The sequence below is a fragment of the Achroia grisella genome, unplaced genomic scaffold, assembly GCF_030625045.1.
Source record: "Achroia grisella isolate CSIRO2021 unplaced genomic scaffold, CSIRO_AGI_Agris_v1 utg402, whole genome shotgun sequence".
NCBI lineage: Eukaryota > Metazoa > Arthropoda > Insecta > Lepidoptera > Pyralidae > Achroia > Achroia grisella.
In genome coordinates, this window is record NW_026712841.1 from 737,257 (window position 1) to 764,162 (window position 26,906).

The 26,906-nt window shown below is 30.8% G+C and overlaps 1 protein-coding gene across 1 annotated transcript in view; it reads left to right on the forward strand.

Moving 5' to 3' along the window:
• Nucleotides 1–26,906, forward strand: part of LOC131844195 (uncharacterized) — a 61,556-nt gene that overhangs the window by 15,903 nt on the left and 18,747 nt on the right. The window contains exons 2-5 of the mRNA XM_059193007.1: nt 3,329–3,371; nt 16,498–16,581; nt 17,053–17,185; nt 26,325–26,415. Of these exons, the coding sequence (XP_059048990.1) occupies nt 16,515–16,581; nt 17,053–17,185; nt 26,325–26,415 (291 nt within the window). The 5' untranslated portion in view covers nt 3,329–3,371; nt 16,498–16,514. The remainder of the gene's footprint in view (nt 1–3,328; nt 3,372–16,497; nt 16,582–17,052; nt 17,186–26,324; nt 26,416–26,906) is intronic.

The window sequence follows — 26,906 nt, forward strand, 5'->3', positions numbered from 1 at the left end:
TCGGTTAAGTACTTATTATACCGAATATATTCATTTCACACAAATGTTTACTCTTTCTAATATTACTTAGTTGTTCTAGGGTGCAACGATTGAATAACATAGTGACATTCTTTATCTAAGGTTACAATTGTGTTCACATGGACTGTACAATACATAGAGACCCATTACGTATGTTTATGTTACGCTCTGTACACATTTCGTTCTGGGCGTGGGTTTAATGCCAATCCGAGTTATTTCGAACGGTTTCTGTGACGTTGGCGCTTTGCTTACCGATTATTTAGTCTGGATTCCGTTATTTCCGTGTTTGGGTGCGGAGTTTAATTATTTTGTACTGACTCGGTGTTTTTTTTCTTTAATACTTTCATAAGTTTGTTTGTGTTAATGTAGGAAATATACAGTTGTATGACTACTTAAGTGAAGTTTATGCGAATTTTATAAATGAGTATCTATATGATATATGACGATATTTGACAGAATTTAATGTAAAATTGATTAATTGATAGTACAGTCGTTTTTAATATAATAGACATATGCTTTATAAATTACATCTCTAGACATACTTAATATATAGTTTGGTCTTATCATTTTATTGTAATTTATACGCGATCTTCTCTACATTACACAAATAGTATTTACGTAAGACAAAAATATAAATAATGTACAAAATATTACATTAAATATGTAGGTATTTTTTTAATAATAATTTATTATTAAATTATTAGTATTGGTACATTATCTGTAGTGAAAGATAAAATTGGATCAAATCATATCGACTTAAATTTTTAAATACCATATTTACCCAGCTTGCTTGCTTTATTACGTGTTTCTTATAAGTTCTCAAAGGTTAATAACCTAGTTCCAGAGCAGTATTTAGGAAGGTGTCTGTTTAACTTTACATAAATTTGGCCTCTAATTTTGTGCGTAAGTCTTGTGAAATACTACTCAAATAGTGAACTTCCATTCTTTAGCGATCTATCTATAAAACGACGTTACTTAACTTTTTTATAATTATCACTATAAAATAGAGTGAGTTGGTAGAGCTGAAATCTATAAAAGAAAAAAGAAAATTAGATATTTACATTAATCCTTTTTTTTAGAGGGAATATAAATATTCGTTTCCTGTATAAGTTAAATCATAGACTAAGCTAGGGAGAGTAGGGCCGCGAGAGCCTTCGGAAGATCAGGCGGAATGTGCGCGCAAGGTCATTGCGCCCTGCGCGGTCATGCGCTTGCGCCCCCGGCTGCGTCCCGCGCACCTCCCACCCCCCACCCTCCACCACATTGTCTCGCGATCAGCTGCGGATAAGGGGGAAGCGACCGCACCGAAAGGCGATAGGAACTATTTCAATGCGAAACTAACTCCATTTTTCCGTTTTGCTCATCCGCTCGACGGATGCATGAACGCCTAGGGCCATATTGTTTCTAGTTTAACGCCATTTTCTAACCTATAGAGAAAAGGATTATGGGCGTCTTGTTAAGGTTTATTACGAAGCATCGTGGTTTTATTTTGAGCGGTATTGAAATTGCCTTAGTGTAGAATTGTTTAGGCAAATGGGCAATTCATATACGTAGTAAATACTCGTAGGTAAGGTTATTTAATCAGCATAAGATGTTTTTTTCTTAAATATAAGACAAATAAGTATAGATCTTATTCGATGTTGCAAAAATTAATGTGTTACATCAAATTTTCTAAATACCAACGTATTCACACATTCGATAGTTTTGTTTTTAAAGCGGCATAGCTAAAGTATGACTAATTCAATAGGTGACGATAAATAAACGATACGCAAAATATCACGATTTACCCCAATCCATGTAAAGTGGCAATATATTAGAATTCCGTTATTATCTAAATGTTTTAGCACGACAGGTCCTAATAAAGCACATTTATATACTTTTAATCCGAATGAATATGTCGTATGAATATAAATATATCATTGTCGTATATTATAGAATCTCAATGAAAATGTCAAAAGAAGAGGTAAAATCTCAGCAGGACGTTGCTATATTTTCATAGGAAAAAACGTTAGGTATATAAAATGTACAGATGAAAAGAATTATCATAATTTGACCGTTCAATTTGTCAATAAAATAAATTGTTAGTAGGTATAACAATTTATGTTAATTTATTTCAGATAAAAGATACCGTTTTATAATAATAAATATTTTACACAATCTTTCCAACGAATGTTCACAGTTACCGCAAATTTCAACAGGGAAATTGTCATAAAATGTCAACTGCGTGAAATACACTAATATAAATACCTCCAGTTTGGTAATATCTATCAGATTCCCATATATGTAAGGACGTTTTTTGAGGGTAGTTGAATCATTCACTGACACCTACTAACAATGACAACTCTGTACATTAGGCAAAGTAATTTAGATAAAACATCGAGTAAGGTGTATATTTTACTACTTATTAATAAAATGTATTCACAATATACTTCTAGTTTAAACAAATTCAAATATTTTAAATTAAAACATTCTTTGTTGGCTTAGCGGAAAAATACTAGCACTATCCTTTAATTTTTAGTCCTAATACAATTACACACGAGTAGATACCTAATTAGTGGTGCGTGTTGCAAAGTGCGTGTCTGCTTCTTGTAAATCTGTCATAATTACTTATTTTTTGTGTCTAAACTATTAACCGTATGCATGAATTGCTCGAGATTTATTTGATTATAATTATTAGAGTGTTAAAAATATACTCATGTCATATGCCAGGACGGACATATGACATGCCTCTCAATTTGTTTGAATACTTAATCATTTGGAAATATACAAATATCCGGCTACTGCATCTCACAAATGTACTAACTACGAGATGATTATGGTCGATTCATTTTGAATATAAGTTTTATATACTGACAGTTTAATTTGGAACAAGTAGAAAGTTTTGTCGATATTTGCACTAATTATGTACCACCCAGAGGTCCAGTTAATGGATAAATGTATAGCCTCATAGACAGAACACAGATACCTGGTCAATAATACATTTCAGAATTCCGAATCGTATCTTGTCGCGAATGGAAAATAGTTATTGACCACTTTTAACGGTATACCATGCGGTATTACGAATTTAGTGCTTTCTTATATTTTCTTATTGTTGATAAAATTGGATGTAACTGTGTCTCCATTTTGCAGAAATGTTTGCAAGCACTCTGTATCAATTGGTCTGTCATATCACGTAATGAAAGTAATAGAATTTGAATTGGTAGGTTTGATAGCGCGCGCGAGTGCCTAATGTATTGATTAATTGTACAATAGAAAAAACAACGGTAAACCTCATATTATATAACTGATTATTGATTTTATTTTGTTGCAGGATTGTGTTCCTGAGATCGACACCAAATATTAATTCGAAACAGGTATTAATATCTATGTTTAATTACTATAATCATATTTTAGAACATACCTATTATAGTAATGCACAATACACTAACATAACTGACTAACATTAATTATATTGTACTTTAGCATATGAAAAATTATATATTATAAACATGTTATCACATTTTTTAAGATTGATTATATTAGATTTTTTATAAACCACAAATAATAGTTTTATTCATACCATTCTATCTAGATATGACATAATATATTTCCATTTATTTATTCACAATAATGTAAAAGACGTTTTATGATTTTTATGATTTATTGTAGCCTTTGTTTGAATGGAAGCAGGGGCGTGGGCTGAGTGAACATAGTTCAATTGATCGCATGATTTATCGATATTAAATTCGCACAGATGATTCTTTTGTTGTTATGATGATAGACAGAAAAGAAAATTGATGTGTGGTACTTAAAAGTGAAAGTTGTAAATGGACGGACCGTCTATTTTAAAATTGAATTGATTCTGATTTTAGCTTTTAATCATCCATATAGATGTTGCTTTGATGTGAGGCAAAAAATAATCACTTTCTTTACAAAACACGGCACACACGGCGAAAGTCTAAGGAATTTTTTGTTATTGGTGTGCTTCAACTGAATGACAGATTGAGGTTAATATCATAAAGTAATGCATATTTAATATGCATATACCTTTTTAGGACTTATTTGTGGGATAACTAACTAATTTATTCCATCAGGTGTATAGGTATAGATATACAGATTGATAAATGTATACATATAATCACATGTAAACAAGTTAAGACTCAATTATGAGACATAAAAATAGTATCTTCATCTGATTGTTAAGTTGGTACCGTGATTTATTTTGTCAAATAACTATTATTAGAATGATATCAGAAAGATTATCGGTATTTTAGCTCATAGACTGAGTGTATTAATCGTGTAATTTCAATCAACAATAATCAATATTACATTTTACATAGGTATATACGAATACAGTCTATTAAGCCATTTGAAATATTGAACTTCAGACCAAATACTACAACAACTTTTCCCCAATTTAAACTCATTTTTTAAGTGTTTACATGATCGGGTATTTCAGTGACTAAAATATTATGTAACATTAATATACTATTGCTATTCAATTATAAACCAGCTTCAAGAATATTGTCACGATATTTCAAAATAGTATATCATTTATTAAAAATCGTAAAATAGTAATTTTTATTTCGTTTATGCAATATTTACCAACGAGCCGTTTTGTGAATAACGAGATTTGATATTACTTATGACCTGTTTAAGTCGATTGTAATTGAAATAAAATATATGATTTTTGAGCTGAGCAGACGCTTTTTGAGATGTTATAAGTCAATTTGTCGAGGGACAGCCAATACCCGCAACTGCCGGAGGTTGAAGAAATTTCCACAATTCCACATTTTGTGTACTGTTTAGAGTGAAATTGCCGTGTAATAACATAATGGTCAAAATCATAATTGACATTGGCACAATGTTTGCAAACAGTGTTGTTGAACTACTGTACGTAAAAAAGAAAAGTAAATTTGAAACTTTTAACTTTCTAAATAACTTCGTGTAATAATAATAATAAATGGATAAATTGTTTGTTATGTCCACAATACATTATGTAAGATCACAGTAAACACAAGTTTTAGATACTTCATCATCATGACCATGCTTTATTCTATTTATAATAATATATTATATTTGATATAGCTGAAGTAGGTATTTTTTATTATCATGTCATAGATAAATAAATAAATTATAACCAATGTTGTATAATTTTAAATATTATTGACAATATTACCATTTTATGTTTGCATTATGACTTATAGTTGCCAATTCTGAAATCATGACTTTCTGTAATGGATACTTTATGTAGTGTCATTTCTGCATCATTTACATGCATAAAAATAGGTACATTAAAAGAAAGTACATTTGTGTATGCTATGTTTTAAAGTTAAAGATAGGCTATATTTTCGTGATACGAACTTAATTTAATGTTAATTTTATTAAGGTCTGTTCAGCCGATTAGACGTAACAGTTAACGAATAGTATATAGGCTTATGGAGATTTCGCCTTTATAATATAAAGTATAGACATGTACCGTACACCATTGAATAAAAAATACCGTGTTTTATGGGGGCATGAATGTTTTGCCTTTGTAAATTAAATTCATCGTTTTGCTACACACACACATTTGTGCCTAATTACGACTCCTGAAGGAATTCTAAATTTAAAAATAATTTAAAAGTATAATCAATAGAAATTGTAAAAATGGTTTAATAATACTTTAAGTAAATAATAGACATAAATGATGATAAAGTAATGAGTTTACAACACTACCAATACTAATGCTACTAGCATTATATAATACTTATTTCCCAGGCTTGGTGGTCTGGGAAAGCAGTAGCTATTAGTATATTACGTTTATAATTGTGGAATTATAAGGCATTGTTTAGAGTACAATTTAAGCAGTGATTAACTAAATTACTATTAAATAAAAGTTACTTTTGATGTATGAATTTTTCAAAAGAGGTAAATGGCTGAACATAAAGCTAAAAACAATAGAGATAGAACTATGAATAAAGAGAAATATCTAAAAATATAAATATATTTACTACAAACATTGAGTATATTTACTAAAATATGCATACTTGATAAATCTTTAAAACATTTTTGTATATCATAAATATTTATTTATTTTAAAAAATCTTTGGACCCACCAAATGGCTTGGTTTTGAAAAATATATAACATTGTTTGTGTAATATAGCTCAAGTTTTCAACCTTTTGAGAGTTATACAAAAATCCATATAAAAATATGATATACAGTAATGATAAAATTACTAATAAGTATACAATGGATCTAATTAATGATTCGTGTTATAAAGGATTATGGATGTAGAATTATAATCTTATGAAGAATATTCTGTCATTAAAACAAATTTAGTAATAAATTTGTATAGTAATGTAGAAAAGGTAGAGTCGTAATGTGTACAATATGGTATTATATTTTAAATTTTTTAATCATCATTATAATAATTATTAACTAATAAGTAAAATATTCAGTCGTGTTATGCAGAGAATGAATTAATATTTAATAGTACTTTTTTAAATTAAGTGTGGATGTTTATTATTTAACTACAACGAAAAAAATTTGACGCCCCTAGGGAGATAATTTATAGTGAGAAGTTGTTAGAATTAAGTATTAATAGACATGATTTATAGCTATACTAGTGGTATTTTTTATGAGGTATACCAATTATCTATCATGTTTTACATGCCCAGTGGCAAGATTGGTTCGTGAGTAGACTGTGTTATTATTACGCTTGTTTTTTTATTTATTTTACGGTAGGCAGATACTAGAGAATGTCATCTGCTTCTGTTCTTTACTTATTATATATTATTTACATTACTTTTCTTATATATATGATTATTACTTTATAAATATATATATATATCTTCAAATAGTATAAAATGAAGTCGCTACCGCTGTTTATTCGTTTAGATCTTTTAAAGTACGCAAAGGATTTCAATGTAGTTTTTTAAGAGTAGATATAGTGATTGAAAAAGAAGTTTATATATATAATACATGTACACCTGTGCAATGGCGGTGCGGGTTGGTAGTATTAAAATAATAGGGGATAGAAGTATCTAACATGTTAGAAGCTATTATGTTGGTAGAAACTAGATCAAAATCATCAAATGTTCCTACAACTTTTGCTATAAACGTTACGGTTTACTACTATATATCAGAAAATTTTAATTTTTCTTATCATTATTATTAATCTTTTTTACTTGCGTTCATTTTATTTGTGTTCATGAATGGTTATTATTTAAAATATATTGCTTGGTTTGTTAAGAGATACCTGAAAAGACGTAATAGTGATATTTATTTGGAAACTGCTACCGGTGGAATATTTTTTTATCTGTAATTGTATAGTTTTTGCTAGTTTATCTGTTGGCCAGGAACCAGACATCAACTACAATGAATAATTTCTCGGGACCTGTCAAACGTGCAGGTGTCTATGTCTTCATTGGCAACAAGTGTCAATAATTGGAGTTTCTTTGAATGTTTCTAAATAGCTTATTTTAGTATCAGCCTGTATAGGCTTGTTTACTTCAACCGGCCTGGCAACTGCGTGGACGGCGCCAGTTCTCAATGTGCATTTATTACTTTTTGCAGCAACTCGTGGGCTCACTGGACGAAATTTATGTAGGATTTGTTAGTATTGGAGACATAGAAATAAATTCAACTGGATTTTCTGTTATACCTTTTTTGCAAGCTATGAGTAGACAGAGTAACATAGATTAAAACAACGTTTGTATTATTCGCATAATACAATCACTTGCGAGCTTTCTTTATAATATTTTCGTTATTAAAAAGTCTTTGGTCTTATTATTATTTAAATAACTTTATTTGCTAAAATATGCGCTACAGACGATCCTAATGGTAATAGATCTCGTTAATCATTATGCCATCTGTCTACGCCCTTTATAAGGCTTTATAATTTCCCACTTAATGAGTTTTATTCCGGTTTTCTCCACAATTAAAATAAATCTCAAAGAAAGTACTCTAATTACATTGAATATTCATAATATATCGTGAAGGCAGTAAAGTTTTAGCTATGTTTTTTGAACGTTTACATCTGTAACTCTTTTGACGATTAAATATTTAAGCCAAGTCGAGGCAAGTCGCTAGTATTGTATTAATTTCAATGGGCATATCTACTAGACATCTATAAATTGTTGCTATCTGGTACAGGGGCTAGTTCTCGCGCATAAGACAGACAGCGACAACGTACAGCAAACACAAGTCCACATTTCGAATTCCAGTGCTGTCCTTTTAGATACGTAAACACGCGATTCTCTGCCATATATATCGTTAATTCAGTTTAAGTAGAACTATCGGGCTTACTAAACTCTCCAGTAAAATCCGTAAGTGGAAGGCAACATGTTATCGTCTTCATTAGTGAGTGTTTTATGTCATGGCTAATAGTTGTTGTAAAAAGAAATAGTCGTATATAACGTTATTTGTATGTATGTATTTAGGATAAATATTTCATAATGTATAAACGCATTTACTGTATACAGTTCACAAATATTGAACAATACTGATATAAAATACGAAAATACTGTTGGATACATGAAATGCGAGGCAATGCAATGGCGTGATTCCGGAATACTCTACAAAAGTTCGTAAATGTTTTAGTTTAAGTTACTAAAACCTCTTGTATTGTATGAATCTGAATATTATGCCGTAATATTAGATACAATCAATTACAGTAAGAGTTTTTGTTACGAAGATATTACATCTTTTGTATCTATAACGAATTACTCATATCATTGAGCTATAGAATGTGCGTACTATTCTGATAGTCATGCCGACACCATACTTCTGCGTACAAGTAGCTATAATACAACGCATTGACTGATGCAAAAGGGGTTACACGCAGATCAACGGATAAAAAAGAAATCATTCAAGCATCAATAATCGCCTCCAGTACAATTTTCTCATGCATTTCTAATTATTTTAATATGCTGTCATTACTAACTGATATTACAGCGTACAAGGTTCATTTTGTTATTATAATTTATATTAATATAATATATAGTCTGGAATTTTATCCCACATGGCCAGAGATATTGTATACTGGCGACGTCGTGGAAAACGCAATACTTCATATGCCTACGTTTCGTTTGGTAAGTATATTTAAATTAACCATGGCCGGTGGCGAGTGTACCGTTAGATATCTAAAAATTAACACACAAAGCTTTTGGTGCCGGTCTGATGCGAACTCTGGACCCTTAGGTCTAAGACGGGGTAGTAAAGCACTGCAGGTCGACGCAAAATTATACGACGACGTATAAATTAATATATGATGGAATTGTAAAATTCAAAAGGATACACTTATATCTTACATAAGGACATAAATAGCGAGCCACGTGAAAGTAGAGAGGAAATTCACACGCATTCGAAAACAGATGGCCCAGTTGGAACAGATAATTGGGTCACTCGAGCAACCTGTCGGCTTGCTCACACGCATTGTCTCGCGTCTCGGTACGCGTCGGCGCAGTACCGTTACCACGCGGTCAAGTTCGGCTCATTGTGACTATGACGTTATTGCTACTTGTGTCATACCGATTTAAACTATCCAATTGAAGTAGGTATTACAACTGTATTCAATTGTAGATGCTTGAATACAAGGATTTGATAATTATAATAATAACGTTGCGATTCTTAGAATATTTGACCGCGTATTTTGTGCTTTTGATAAATATTTTTTTTGTTAAAGCGTATAGTATAATTTCGGATCAAAAGCTTGCAAAAATATTGTATGGTAGTAGTTGTTTATTGAGAGAGCTATAGGCTACTAATGTCAAATCTTTACTTTAGCGTATGGCTAATGAATCGTTCGAACTTTGAACTTTGAATCTTCTTGATGCAGATTCTATTGTGTAGTACCGTCCTGTATGTGTGCCGTGGTATTGCATAGTTATACTAATGAAAAATATGAGACAATATTTTTCCTTTACAAAGTGATAATGTAGCTAAATCATTGTAAAAAACTGAAGATCCAGACGTAAATCTATAATATTTTGATATTTTTTTAATTTTGATTAGCTTACAGAGATTCAGCAATTGATTTTTATATATACAGATATGAATGAAACAAATCATTATATAGAATAATTGAAATAACATTTTAGTTGTTCAGGCTGTAGGTTTGAAGTTATTATTTATGCGGTTATTATTCTGAAGGTAGGCGGGAATTACGTGCGCATGTTGTGCCTTTGGCCTCGCGGTTAACATCAAAGATCTCGATGCCCACGATATGAAATAGTGTAATATTACGTTTTGTTTAGTTACGATAATATTATAAATGACGTCTTTATAATGCCTTTCTTACAATTCGTCTTTGTGCGGACGAGTTTTTCGACGCCATTAAAACATTTTACCATTATGCACGTACTTATGTGTTTTGTCATCACATCTCTCTTAAGTGCTTTCCTTAGAATTTCATAGAATTCCGTACAAGGTGTGTGGCAAAGATTTCTCAGCGTCCAGTTTGACCATTCGCTCTGAACAATCTTACATCTTAAGAACTACAACTGAAATTCTTGGGTTAAAAGATGATAGATAAATTTTTGTTGAAAAAAATTACTTCATGCTATGTTATCTGAACTATCTGTATAGTAATGGAGTAATATAATGTGTCAGTACTTCTTTTCATCGCCGGAAATGTATAAAAGCATCCAAAGTCATGAAATAGTGCTGGAGTTTATTAAAGAAAATTTAAAATTAAATGATTTGCTAAAGTCTGGCTAACGTGATAACAGTAGGTTAAGTAGGTTCTTTAAATTATCAGAAAAATCTTTTGTCTAGTGACTGATGATTATATAATACCTATCACATACTCCTAATGTAGATCTATATAGGCATTGGCGAGTTGATAGAAGTAGAAAAATCTATTCTTGAAATACTTATACAAACTTATAGTACATTAAGTATTGTGATCATTAATTAGTGCCAACTTGAATAGAATTATGAGATCTATTGAAGTTTTATAAAATAATTTAGTATCTATAGTACTAAACGTTATTTTACAATTTCATTGTGATACCGATGGTCAAAAAAAGATACACACAATAAAGTAACGTAATTTAAAAACTTACGCATACAAAAAGAGTTCTCATTAATTCGATAAATTTCTGTTAAATATTGTTTTAATAACTTCAAGTTATAAAAAATAGTATGTCTTTGATATTTCTGATAACCGATTTAATTTTATTCTAAACATTCTCATAAGTATAGAATAAATATGACTGTGTTATGTCTAATTAACATACCACATTTAATGCTTAAAATGAGTGACGTTCTACTAAGCCAATAATCCTTTATAGTCACCATCAATCTTTCATTATTGCTGATTAGGGAATGTTTTATCAAAACAGGAACGACAAAAGAACCCATTCTGTTTTTTTGTTAGTGTGTGGAATCTTATGTTTGATTTATTTATAGCGTTAATGCTTATAATGAGAAATAAGTTCAACGAATAACTTAGTTCTCTAATTACGATGATAATTTTTAAATAATAAGTTTAATATTACCGTTTTATTTTTGTGCATTTAGTATGTCTGTATAAGTATATCGTAACCAGTTATTTTAATATTTAGAAATAAGTAATACTTATTGTATTGATTATATTATGTACATTTAACATAACCATATGTCAGCTAAAATATTTATTAAAGCGAATTTATAAATTACTTGTTTTACAATTCAAAACATTAATTATTTTGAATTTTTAAGTAAATTTGAATTAAAATTATTATTATTCATTAATCTATTTTTTATTTAATTAACATGTGAACAAAAGGTAATTAACCATTCTCACGACATTAGCAACTTTGTTTTGCTTTACGGTTAACAGGAAATGTAAACTGTGGGTAATTGTATTGTATGTGAATAATTGCAGAGGTCCGATAATATTAGGACTTGGGTACTAATCCATTGGCGGCTTGGGAAGCTACAGCTATTGTGTGCGTAATGAAAATCATATATTACCCATCATGGTCGATTGCAAGATAATTATTGATTGCACTTCGGATATGACTGAACTATGCAATTATAACGGTTTCAAGTAGTTTCATTTTGAATCGATGGCAATACAAAATAAAACGGTTTATTATATTAAAAATATAGCTAGGTTGTGTAACCTATTTCTGTATCTGTAATTAGAATTCTTTTCATAGTATAAAATGAATTCGTCGCCGCTGTCCACATACATGTATAATTATTATTATTTTCATATGTATAACAAATGGGATATTATAGTAGTGAAAAACTGAGATATTAAAAGAAATTATAATACCTACCTATACTCGTACTCTATCTCCATGCATAGTTTTTTAGAAAAAATAAACAATAATTCATTAAGTTACTTAAAATTACTTATTTAAAAACTTACTTAACTTACTTATAAATAATGATTACTAATTATACATTCGGAAGCACCCGAATGTTCCCGAAATTAAGCATTAACAAAATATAAGTAAATCCGGTTATATTTACCGTTAATAAATATAAATATAATGACCACAATGTAATGATATAATATACTGACTTAATGTAAGAATCAACAGAAGTAACAAACTAACATTCAAAATATTGTACTTAAGTTGATATAGAAATGTTTTGACTGATTTATACATTCAAGTTTGCCTGTTGTTGATGCCGGCACGTCTTGCGGGCAAAGCATAATGATTGATTAGAATTTTGGCTGATCAATTCATACTCTATACATTCTATGATTGATTGGAACCTCAAACAATTTCAATAATACATCATAAGAACAGGCAGCACTCGATGTTTTGATTAATCTTACATATTCACTGTTAAATTGGGCAATTTACGAGAGCACACGGTGGCTGGGCGCGCACGCGCTCTCCGCAGTATAACAGTTATAATAATTACGTGACATATGAATATCGTCACATGTAATAATTATTGCTCTTTACGTCGTAACTGGCAATTGGCATGTCCCGTTTACGTGTAACGGGGCTAGACTACAGAGATGACTTACGACACTCATCTCGTAAAATGAGAGATAAGATTTTATATACAAGCTGTGTGTCAGTAGCTGTATCATTAAAAAAGCGTCGTAGAGTAGTTAAAATGCGAGTTCCACAATAACTAAAACTAGACTAACAGATATTAATACAAATTTCCATAAATAAACTATATTTTATTATAGAGATTTTGATTTTATTAATAAAGCAATAAAAATGTCTATTTTATTTACAATATATTATTATGATCACCAGTTTGCAAATATGTACTGCTACTTTCATCAAAAGTATTTTTAATTTTATTTTGATTGTTCCTAATAAATAACAATAAATAAATAATACTTAATTCAACATTTATTTAAATATCTATATAATTTCGTTTCCCATTCCTCGTAATAAATTGTTTTTGCAAATACTTATTCAGTTGGATAGATATCTAGGTGTGAATTTATTGTTCTCATACTTGACAATAACCGTATCAACAAACAAAGGGCCATAAGATTAACCAAAATCAGAGCAAAGGTTCCGCTGGTAGCATATCTCGGGTAAGGCATCGCTGAAATGGAGTTAAAGCACAGTAACTGTTTCACACTTGGCCACGTTTTAGCATATCAAGTAGGGATGCCAACCCTATGAGGACATACGAATGCAAGAATTTTTGTCTATAGGAGTTTTACTTTTGAAATGTTTTAATGCTGTTGGATGCTGCTGGCTTTTATAGTTTTACCAAACGATGTGGGGGCTAGTGGGGAAGACTCTCTTAAAGCGTGGAAAATCTTATTTAGCAACTGAAGGCTAACTCCTGCATGATAGATACGATAGTCTGATGGCACCACGAGGGTTCTAAACTTTGACATTAATTTTGGTCAAAATACTGTGATGCATAAGGTTAGCGACCCAAATTAATGCAATGTTCCAAAATTTATAGTATTTTTCATTCCTTACGAAGTACTTTAAGGTTGGCAACCCTGATATCAAGTCATGCAACGGCTCGTAAATGTCAGCAAATGCTAATACAATGGGGTGGGATGCCAAGTCTTTGTATGTACTTTAAAATATTGTATTACATTCTGATCGTGCTAAATTAAACTATTTATGTATCTAATAATGTAAATCACTAAGTATTTATTTGACTTTTACCGATTTCTGCTTCAAATGCATCTGTCCCCTTTGCCCTTTAAAACTACAGAAACCACAAGTCTGAGGAACTGCCTGGAGTTACCCTCCTTGCCGCACTGTAATTCTATGGAATGTTAAGAATTTTGTCTTTAAAATGAACCGCACGATAGAAAGATTTCTAGAGTTTTCGAATTTCTATCTATATACTATTTTCCATCATACTCTTTATGCACAATTTGCAAAATATAACTAATTATTGACATTTAATTAACTAGTACTTTCTTGCATGTAACTTACAAAGTCGGTATCATGTAAGATAAACTTTTACTAGTAATATTGTTTATATTAACTCCTAAATGTGGGAATACTTGGTTTGTGGGTTATACTTTAACACCTTAACAAAAAATATGGGAAAAGTCAAATTTCTTTAAAGCCTCGTCGCCACAAGACCGTTGCGCTATTTGTGGTTCGTTAAAAAACCAGTACCGTAAAAGTCTCCTCTTCCGGTGGATTTTAAAACTCACGATGTATAATAGATTACGATTGCTCTTCTCAACTCAAACGGTACCTCTGAATATTCCGTACTCGTGAGAATGCACTGTGGAACACTTCATTTACATTTTAGGAAAATGGAATGGTTTAATAAATAATTATTACGTTGCAAAAAGATTTCTTTGCACCAATTGTGTATAACTGAGTGCTATAGAATGACCAGATTTAAAAAGTATGTTATTTTGAAGTTACGGTGACTTTTGAGAAAGCAACCTGAATTGGTATTATAACCGTAATGATCTATACGGCTATCCGTTTTTATTGCTACAATTGCATATATAAAATACAATCAGGTGATTGTAAGAACATTATTCAATTTAAATACCAATTAAATTGTAAAACTCGGAGTATGGAACAATTGACATGAAATTTTTCAACTCATTGCATATTTACGTTTCAGTTGCTGTATTGTAGAGAGTATTTAATGTACGATATACACAAAACAGTGTACTTTCACGTTTACAAATGATCATTCATTCCATTTGATAAAAAGATTCGAGTGAAAGCGATATTGCAATGCAAAAAAGTAAATGAAAATTCGTGTCACTGACTTTCCTATTAGCTATCGCGGTACGCAATGCGCTAGATTTGGCCTGCATTTGACTCTCAAATCGCAACCCATGAGTGCGAGCTAGGATTCTATACCTACTAGGTAATTGCATGTCATCAGTATAATGCCGCTATTATTCGATTCGTTATGAATTTGCATTAATATTCTATGTCATGCATGTAAACAGTTTCACTTTCTACCTACTTTTCGGCTTTAACCATAATTTAAATTTAATTCAGTGTTATTTGTTATTACTACAGTTGTAAATTCTATAATTTATCAATTAGTATATACAGACGTTGATAGAATTTTGACTAATAGTCACCTATGTATATACCCGAAAAAAAATCTTACTAAGTGCTATTAATTATTACGTCTGTATTTGCAAAAAAATGTGTTTAAGTATTAATATGAGTTACATAGTACCTACTCATAACACAAGCCCAGCTTTACTTGAGGCAAGATGATGTTGTGTGTATTGTTCTGGGAATAATATTGTTAATATTATTGACTTAAAGTATAATGGTATTAACTGTACCTACTACTATGCTATTATTTTAAACAGATATCTTATTAATATATATATAATTGCATAGATAATTTATGTAGATGCTAGTCTGTTATTGACATATTTCTATTTAAGTTCTTCAAGTTGAACTTTTTAAATTATACTTATTCATGCGGTGTCCGTTATCAAGTATTTGTATTTTTTGTTGAACTTTCATAATCGTGTGATATTATTTTATCATTGAATGATATCTTTTGCAAACTACTTTTTGCATTGCAAACCCGACATCGCAGCGCGATGTTGTTAACAAATTATCGTAAACGATATTATCATTTTCCGGACCAAATTTGGACTTACATATTTATGTTGTCTATGCAACTCGGTAAATTTGTACAGATTTTAAAATTAATGTAGATAAAGTGATATAATACTTGTAGGTGTGAGTATATTTCTCATTCTTCATAATATTGTCTATTTATTGTTATAACTAGATATCTCGTAGACTAATAATTAAAAGATAATGTCAACATTATTAAAATGATTACAGAAATTAAAAAAAAACCTATTCAGCAACTGAAATTCTTCCAACAACTAGAAAATTAATTGATAGTCTTTAAAATTCTGATCTTCATAAATTATGGTTAAGAATGTAATCAACTTTCAAACAAAAAAAAATACCGCATATAATAAAAATCGGATTAATTTGTTTGAAAGCTATGTCGCTACAGTTACACTTGTAAAACCAACGGGCGTTACTATATTTTTAAAAATATGATTATGTTGAAAATATAGCATTTTAAAAATTCTGTTATTGCATTTGTGCAGGTGGTCGGAGTGCCGGCATGAGGGGAGAGGCGCTGCGGCTGGCGCGGATAGCGCTGGTCCTTCTGCAGTCCTCATTTGTTTTAAGTACGTATAGATTCATACTTTAAATAAAAAGTTACTTCATTTATAATTTAAATATTACAAGAATCTAAAGATAGTAGTTGTACTAACTGCTGACACCTACCGACATCGCTATACTCCAGTCAGCTCATGACCACGGCTAGCGCAACCTAGCCGAAATGTCGAGGAAATACCTTATTTATCATAAAACTGTTAATGTTAAGACGCCACTAAATATATTAGTAATGTGTACTAAATGTCAAAATCTGAAATAAAGAATTCAATATTTTTTGTATCGAAAATGACAAACAATGTTATGGCCTACCTGATGGAAAATGTTAACCATGGTCTATAACAATAGAAAACATGTCGTCATTATTAGATTAATGTGTATACTAGTGTGTAACTTATAATCAAACTTACTAGATCATTATCATTTACTGACTCTCAATTAATGTTCAAATTGTTTTTATTTAATAAAGTTTTTTTTTCTAGGTCGGATAGCTTTTGAGAAATTGACTGATGTGGATTTCTCTGGTACAGCGTACTACACTGTGCGTAATTTATCGCTCTATGAGTGTCAAGGATGGTGCCGTGAGGAACCAGACTGCCAGGCTGCTTCATTCAGGTATATTCTATAGTATAGTGTGGCTATGGCATAGGTACAATGTCAAAGAAATATATATAGTATGTACATATAGTTGTTTTTTTTAAACTTCATTGAAATTTTGTACAATAGGCTTAAAATGTTATAGCATATTCTACTAGCCAACCTTTAGGAGTGCAGAGTTACTAGAAAGCGATTTAATTTGGCAAATAAAATGATATATGGATTAAATATAACTATAGGTATACGTATATATTTCTTTGATTATATTAAAATTGGAATTATTAAATAAGAGAATTTACAATATAAACAATTACTATGTACGAACCCAAAATTGGTATAACACAAACCAAATTCTTGACGTTCAACGCGTCTACGCAAAATATGCAATTCCGCTGGCAATCCTTCGAATTGTCAGTTACTAGATATCATTATATTTTTTTCTAATATATCTATAATTCTTTGAATCCATACAAAAATCATATTACATAAAATCAGTAACTTTCAGGTCGGGATTCACAGAATCTAAATTAATATTTATTTCTACTGTTGTTCTTAATTTTACATCTTAAATCATGTGTATATGTAATATGTAAAATTAAATATCATTCGGGACTTGCTATAAATAGTAGCCTTGACTCAAAGTATAAGCTATCAGGCAACGAATTGGAGGACTAATATTAGTAGGACTACTAATTAGGACACATCTTAGAAATATAACTAGCTTATAAAGAAAATACAATATCGATATAATAATATTCTAGACAATTCAATTGTATATAACAAAGCTATACAATTTAGACAATCTCGTCAGATATTCAATGTATTTTTTTTTTCTGTGAAATTTATCTAGTGGGTCAAATGACCTACTGAATTAAATTTCACATTGTACAACGAATATCTACTCATACCAGTTAAAGACTGATTCGTCATTCTCTGATTGATCACGAACAAAATAAAAATCAACGTGTCGTATCCAACTTGGATCACGATGTTCCTGACCCAGATATTGTAGATAAGAAATTCGATTGACGTGAAGACTCACTAATTCAGGGGGCAGGAGGGGCACTTAATCGGATACGATGCACAATATTGTCTTGTATTGTGAGATTCACTGATGGTATTTAAATCATTGTCAAGTCAATTGAGCAAAGTTAGAAGTTGACGTTCTGGAATTAAACGATCATGAAATATGCGCTGCTTATTTTTAAGTCGTATATTATTTTATGATTAATAATCTGGACTCGATAATGACTTTTGAACAGACTAGAATGAATGGAATATAATTATACTCTTCTATTTATTGTCTACATGGTGAATCTAATATACAAGGTAAAAAAGGAAATATACACATACCAAGAAATTGTAATTAAAGTCATTTATTTCGACTTCCTACTACAATTACCACATACATAAGGTTTTATTATATTACATTAGATTATCTTCTTCAAATAAAAATATTTTACTAAATAGCGGTCTAAAATCAAAAGTTCCTACAATTCTTATTATAATTATGTATAGATAGATTTACTTAGAACTAACTTTGTGAAGTCAGTAAGAAAAAGAGGTAGATTTTGTAAAACTCGTGTGAATGGGTGTCCCAGTCTTACATATTTCAGTTGTCAAGCTGCGTGCTTTTGTAACAGTGAAACACTGTCATTGAAGGCAGTTGAGACAAGGCAGTGAAATTACAGGATACGAGGAATGATATGTATCCTCCCGGATAGCCCTCCGGAATGGCAATGCATGAGCGCTATCAAGAACGTCACATGTGTATAGGCGACGCTTACCACGTACCATCAAGTGGGCCGTCAGTAATTTGACATTCAATTACATAAAGAAAAAAGTGACGAAAAAATTAAACGTTTCACATATTTCCCCATAGTTGTTGATCAAGATTCTCATTGTTAGGTAAAACAAAACTGCCGATTGCTATAGACAGCACCTACGAAATTTCTACTCAACTTTTCATATTACTTCGAATAGTCTGGTTCACTTGTGTTAAGGTCGGCTGGATTTGTGTCAGTCTGCCACACGTCCTCCGCAGTTCAGGCATTCCAATGACACGCTCTTGGCTAATAACAATGTGTCTCGAACCGCTGGCCACAAACCGTGTAAAAGCGGAAACCGACCTCGCCGCGCTCCAAATTGGATAACAGTAAAAGTGATCGCATACGTCTTTCAATAGATTATTGCTGGATGGACTATTTTCAAGCACGCCAATAGTTTCATGACTATTGGCGGTTTCAAACGCATTATTTAATTTATTGTTGTTGTCCTTCCATACCAGTCTAGCGTCGTGAGACTGCTTTGCGCCAAATAAACGGATCTATAATTTTTAAATTCGATATATATTTTTTTATTTTGAAATACATATATCAAGTCAAGCCTTATTCCTTTTGGTACAAAGAGTTGTTAAATAAGAAATAATAATAATTTCCCTGAACAATTCATATAGTGCCATTTAGTGATAAGGGAAGCAGAGGTATCTAGTACCCATAACATGTGTGTTATGTGTACTAGATAAGTGATATAAATACTTAGATACGATTTTTTTTGTAATACTTGCATAGCAAAGATAGTAAATAGAAATACATAGTCGTATAATAATAATACAATCTAAATACAAAATGATAAAGTTTTTCAAAGGTTTAGTTTAGAATTAGAACAATAGCACGAGCAACTAATCAACGGAGTGGCGCCATTTAGTGGATATCTATAGATATATTGTGATGCTGATGATATACGACTATCAGAAAATATGACTCACCCGTTTTTCTCATTGTGCAAGCAGTCATTATTATAGCTGTTGCCGTGTAATGCAAAAAATCTAATTGCATTAAACTGAAGTGAGGCGTGTAACAGTATTATATGGCTTGTTAGATTTCTCGAAATCAATTTGAACGGGATCGATCGAAAATCAATTCGGTATTCAATTAGAAGAGACGGAACTTTCCCGCGCTTTTAATCTAGCATTGTATTAACATGAGTATGTATATCGAAGCGAACTATCCAAAGAAATATCGATCTGACTAAAGAATGGGACGGATGCGATAATAACAATTGGTAACTGTCCAAAGCATCGGTGCCACCGAACGTTCGATGTTTGAAGCTTGGAAGGTCGCCGGAATACCGTTCCGACATTGCAGAAGTCAATAAAATCACGCACGGAATGTTTCGAATGCCCATCAGAATTGTGCACGTTGTTATCTGAAGATGAACTGTCTGAATTACGATAACATAAAATAATGACGTGTCTTATATTTATAAGAATTATTTATAATATTTTAAAATGAACTGTTGAATTCTAAATTCTTTTCGTATAATGAAAAAATAATTATTCCGTTCTAAATAAAGAAAATGAATTTAATATTTTTAAGAGTAGATGTAATGATTGTTTGTTATGAATTGTTTCAGGGATAAGTTATTATTTTGTTCATTATTTAAAAAAAATGAAATTCAGATTAATTTTTCTATTTATACGTTGGAGGATTTCGAATCCCCATTCGAGATCCTATTTTAATAATATTATGAAGGTATTTATTTTAAACTACATTTGAAATGTTCAACCGATTTATATAATCAGAGTTCTTTTGCATGCAATATTTTTTTTGTACATTTTAGAAGATATGTTGAGTACCTATTAAGTAATGAAGACAAATGACAGGTGTCAAATGTTTTATTTTAAGATATTTAAAATCAAATAGGGATAAACTAGAACATATATATAATACTTGTAAGTATGTAGAAAAATGTCTTATAATCATACATCTAATATGTATTTTTGAAAGAGATAAATGCGTAATAAAAATTTCATTGAAACCTTCCGTTGCTTGGAAATACTGATCGTTAATATTACGATCAAAACATGTAAAATTATTTAGAGAGCCCGATGAAATGCGTAGGTTATGATTTACGATGTACTTCACAGTTTTCGCAGCTTGGTGATTTGAGAAATTAAAGTATGAAATTGAAGTTTCATTCAAGCTTATGCCGCGTCATAAAGATGTTCGGCGTTATTAATAACAATATTATATTAGAGATATAAATTCGTTTCATAAAATAAAAAAAACATTAAAATGTTTTGATATTTTAAGGGTTTAAGGAATTAGAAATGTAAATCAGTAGATATGGTGGCGCTGTTGATAAGAGTTTTAGACGTCCGCGGTTAGTATAATCTTTTTGGAAAATTAAAATTGAAAGAATATTTATACTTTCAAGTTTACTACTCTTTGTGCAAGAGTGTTCAAAATAAGATACCTGAAAAATCGACCTGTCTATGCAATGCATGTATCTAAATGTTTTTGTTATCAGGACAGTATTAAAACACAGCATCACAAAACCTGGGCTTCATTTTATTTCAACTTATTTAGCAGTTTTGTATTGACTTCAATTATAATAGAACATTATTATCAATTTGTCGTTATGTCTTTTTACATTCTTGCTTCATCACGAGCCCTTTTTGTTAAAGCCGTCGTGAATTTCGGGCCCTATAAGCCGTTACTGTGCTGTGATTGATGTGAAGTGTAGGCGCCAGATAACGGCAATAGGCAGAGCTGCTGATGATTCCGAGTCATGTCTCACTTGACCAATATCGTAATAATCATAAATAGCAGATCTGTTCTTGATTGCCATAGTAAATAGCTCTATAACTGCACATTTCTTGATACTCTCGTTTCTAATCTACTTCATTTATTGCATCATTATTATTTTATATGTGAATAGTCGTTATTTGAGGGAAATGGATTATGGATATATGATTATTTAATGATTGTAGTAGACATAAATGTAGATAGGTTTATATAATAAAGCTTCGTTGGTTATGTGGTTTTAATACCCGTCTAAGAAAATGTTAAATAACTGCTTTTGTTGATTAAGCGAGGCACCATTCGTACTTATATTACGAATCTAGAATGTGACTAATAATAAATAAATATCCCTTTAACAATAAATACTACCAGAAAAAATAACTCAAGTTCTATTAATATCTAGTAAAAAAATCTTATATAATAATAATATTATTATTCTTGTAGTTTGTATAATTATTTTTACTTATTCCTATTCATGTCAGCAATGCAGATAAATAATATTTTATCTATATATCTAGTTATTTAAAATAGTAAGCTAAATAATACAATTCTCAATTGCAAATAAGATTCACACCTTTTTATATGAAAGTGAAATGGATGGATTACTCTTTCTAATACTGCATACGATATAGTAGTGAAAAGTGGGACAGTTGTTTCATTAATAACCGTGGACTATCTATGGTAATAACAGAAATGGTGAAATGTAATAAAGTAATAGATATGTGATTGTTGAGGTCACAAAACGTATATCATTTCATTCATTTCCTGCTATTGAGGTTCTCCCTTTCTTATATTGTAGGTGTCGAACTTATGGTATTAAATTACTTTAACCTCCTTCTAAATTATATTAAACCCATATATTACAATTATTCGGAAAAAAGTAACATTTGTTTAAATATATATTCTGAGCACTTATAAAGAGTGTGGTAAGGTTTATTATTTGGTCATTGGATGTATGTATACATATCTATTGATAGATATGATGATAAGTGTTTTTAAAAATAGTTAAAATTTAAATAAATACTTAAAATGTTGTTAAGAAAAAAACGCCTTACGTCTTAGGCCTTACTCTCATATTCTGTGTTAGCACTTGTACCCACAAAAGAAACGTATAAAGTAAGTAAGTGTAAGTAGGTACGTTAAAAAAACTAATAACTACGTTGAGTAATTTATGGATTTTTCATTTAAATAAATAGTACATATACAATTAAAAACATATCTAAGAAATTACACTTCAAAAAAGCCACATTCTGTTGAAATATTAGTTGCTATTTTTATAAACCTCTCTGCATTGCTTAGTAGAGTGATCCAAAGTTGTCGATACCTTAAGCTGCCGTAGATACATATCTAGGTATGTAATTGCAGAACTTTTTATGTTCGCCTACGGCGCGTTTGTCAGTGCATTTGTACTTCGTATGATTAATGCAGTGTACAAATTGAGGTTTCATATCTACGTTATGTGTATCAGAAATCAGTTCGCATCAAGTCTGCCCATCTCCCTTTTAATCACGGGTTTAATGGCATAACACGGTTCGAAAGATTTATTATGCCAGTTGTGAAGTCTAATCGAAATTCGATGTCATTAGTCGAAGGGCTATGTGGATACATTATTTTTATTTGTGTTTACAGGTGTTTCGACATATTGATGTACCGGTTATGTATTTTCTAAGTAAATATATAAAGAAAGATGTCTGTACTAAGTGACAAATTCAATGATTAAAGCGTACTAGAATAACAAATATGTTTGCATATAAACATCATTACAACGTTTATATTAGTAAGAATATTACAATAAACATTTGTAAAGATAACCGTAAAATTGAAAGTTATATTTAGATATCATCAGAAAGCAGATTATTCAGATGGTGACAGAGTAGTAGTAGTTAAAAAATGAATAATAAATTATAAGTCTATAACGACAGAGAAGAGAAAGAATTGAGACACTTTCGCGCTATTACTGATAATATCTCCATCAAGATATAAACTGTAAATCTGTTTAAGTGGAATATTAAAAATACCCTTGAGTATAAATAAAATACGAAATATCTCGATGAACGGTAAACCGTAGCTCCGTTATCTGGTGCAAGCTAAGTAGGTGGTTATAACGCATTGCGTTTAGTGACAGTTTAATGGAATTAATGCAAGTGCATCGGTACACTCTTATTGATAGTAGTTTCATTGCTACTGTAAATGATTATATCTTTAGACTAAGAAAACCAACGTTGGATGAATGATGATGAACCGTTTAACTTTGGAATATTTCTTACATCTTCCCTTAGACTAAATAATTGCAAATTCGATTCTTACAATTGTCTCTTTTGTAAAACTTATTGTTCACTAATGTATTTTGCTATTATTTTATTTTAATATTTATGTTACTGTTAAAAAGTTACCTAAAAACAAGCAAGCAAATAGAATGAGTTTACATTTTAAACAAACATTTGTATTTTAACGGATTTTGTGTACGCTAACACTTAGGTACACGATATAACTACTTTAGATTTTGTTTCATGGTCTCGGTTATAGTTATGTTCAACGACGATCACAGATCCTTTATTAAACATGGGCTGACTTGTTTTTAATAATTTTATATCATAATGTATGTTATCCCGTGATAGTAATACACTACTTGCATATCATTCAATTGACAGAAGATAAGATAGAGCTATGTCGTTAGCATCTCATCTTAATTGGGGTAGCTTTATATATCTTTTACCGTTGTTATTTTGTTAGTATAATTAGTACCTATAGAGAATTAAGTCTGGACTATGAACCAAATAGCGAGTGCTATTTATTTATTACATTTCATTTTTCTTTGCAATTAACACGTCTGATTGCTGCAGTAACGTTAGGAACGGCGGCGTTAAACAACTATTACCGTCCTTGATTATTAAAGTAAAATGTTATGTTGGCACATTAATTAGACAGCAGTAAGGAATAATGAGCCATTCAGTGTCTCGGTCAATGACCTCGTAGTCTAAGCTTTTGCAAATGTTTATATCTACGTCAGACGTTCTTTTGTTTTACACAAAACTTATATTGCACTTGAGATTGCTGATATTGTTTTTATCTATATGAAATCAAAGTAAAAAATTAAACGATATAAGTTATGTGCATTATACTTCTAGGAAGATGCTTCATATATTATAGAAGGAAGGTCTTCAGTAATAATGAAATAGTTAAAATTTTATACACCTAATAACACCTCATGATTACGTTTTATTAGCGCTGTTGATATATTTTCGCCGGTTATGAAGCACGCTCTTTGTTGAATACTTAAACTAAAAGGGTTATTACTTGAGATACGTTTTAGTAGTCTAGTGGTAAAGGTGGATGCGGTATCGTATCTAATTACCTACTGTTGATTCCGCACTGCCGTCTATCTGCAGTTCACTTCCTGGTGCAATGTCCTATCTACGTACTTCATGGTAGCTTGCCGGTTGGATATTATGACAGTAACGAGCTATATCATGATTTATCATTTAGTTGTCATGTGAAGAAATGTTGACGTAATACAATGTAACGTAAATGCCTACCTGTAGTATGTGGTTGGACAAATTAGGTACTGTTGAGAAATATATCTATTTGAGAAAATGTTATTTTGAAATAACATTTTGTATGAAATAGAACTACAGGTTGCAGATGAAGACGAATGCTGTCTATTGAGACATAAACAAAAAAGAGATCAAGAATTATAGCGATTATGATGGGATTGTCAATAACTTGTTGATTTTACTGTAAAAAGTAGTTACTGTTATGTACATTACTTATACTAAGGCTAAGCGATATCGAAAAAGATAAAAATCCTAAACAGATCAAAAATTTAGTACTACGTACAAAGAGTCCATAAAACCCCTAAACTTAGGCATAACTTTAAACCATAATACGAACTGAAAAAAAGAATCTTCCAATTATTTAGATAAATAAGTAAAATAAGTAATGAAGGTAATTGTTATTCAATCCCTGCAGAATACGGCGCCATTGTTACCGAGTCTAGTCTGCACATTGCAGATTAAGTAATTTTAAGTGCTAAGATAATCACGGTCGTGAGGAATACGTTAGCCAACTAATGAGAACTCTAGTGGATGTCTATTTATATCTATATGCCTATTACCCGACGTAATCTCCAGCATAGAATAGCTATTACTACATGAACAGTTATCTGTCTATAGACTATAGTAAAGAAACAAGTGATTAGAACGGAATTAAAAATTCACTTGGTATAAAGAAATGGTACAGCTTATACTTATTCTTTAAAAGAGTTAAAAAATGACGCGTATTAATATGTGGTAGTACCTACTTTATACTATTGGTAATAAACCAGGATGAGAGTGTCTGTAATAAGGAATGATTGTTCTATTGCTAGCAATGTATAATATTAGTATTCTATAGAAACTATTGTTGTTAATTTATGGTGAATTGTCCACTATAACTTGACTTTGACCTCATATTATCATCCTCCTGATGTCCCACCAGAGGTACCATATCAGTGGAATCCATATTAGTGGAGACGGGTGCACCATTCCTTACTAACAAAAAATGTGCTCTGAAGTAAAAAATATTGTTTACAGTTTCGTGTTGAACCCACTGACGCCAGTGCAGGAGACGCGCTGTTTGCTGCAAAATGACACGCAAGCGAACAACCCTATGGCCACGCCGCAGGTATTACCACAGATTACTAATCTCTACTTGGCTAAATCACAGGGTGCATAATAGACAAAAATAAACTGTTGCAGTAAATTGCTTGATGCATTTATTTTTTAACATTCTTTTAGGTAAGAGCTTTTTTAATTGTGAAATAGGAAACCATACTGTGCAGACTCCAAATAATGATGCTGAGTCCAGGTGATAAAAAAAAATAAAGTGCATTTAAAATTTCGTACTTCTATAGAAAATCTTTTATGTGAGTAAATCATACGCTACTTTCACCACAATGGCAACGGTCGATTTAGATTATCTTTTATATGATTACCGTCGTGAGAATATATATAATTTTCATCTGTGACTAGAGTTAAGTGCTCGTTCATTTCTAGTCTTATTACTAGTATCATAAAGTACAAAATAAAGTAGTGCATGATTATATATTACCAATAATAATGTTTAATGATTTGTTGAAGATATAAGTAAGTAAGTAATATTTCACATTGCGTGCG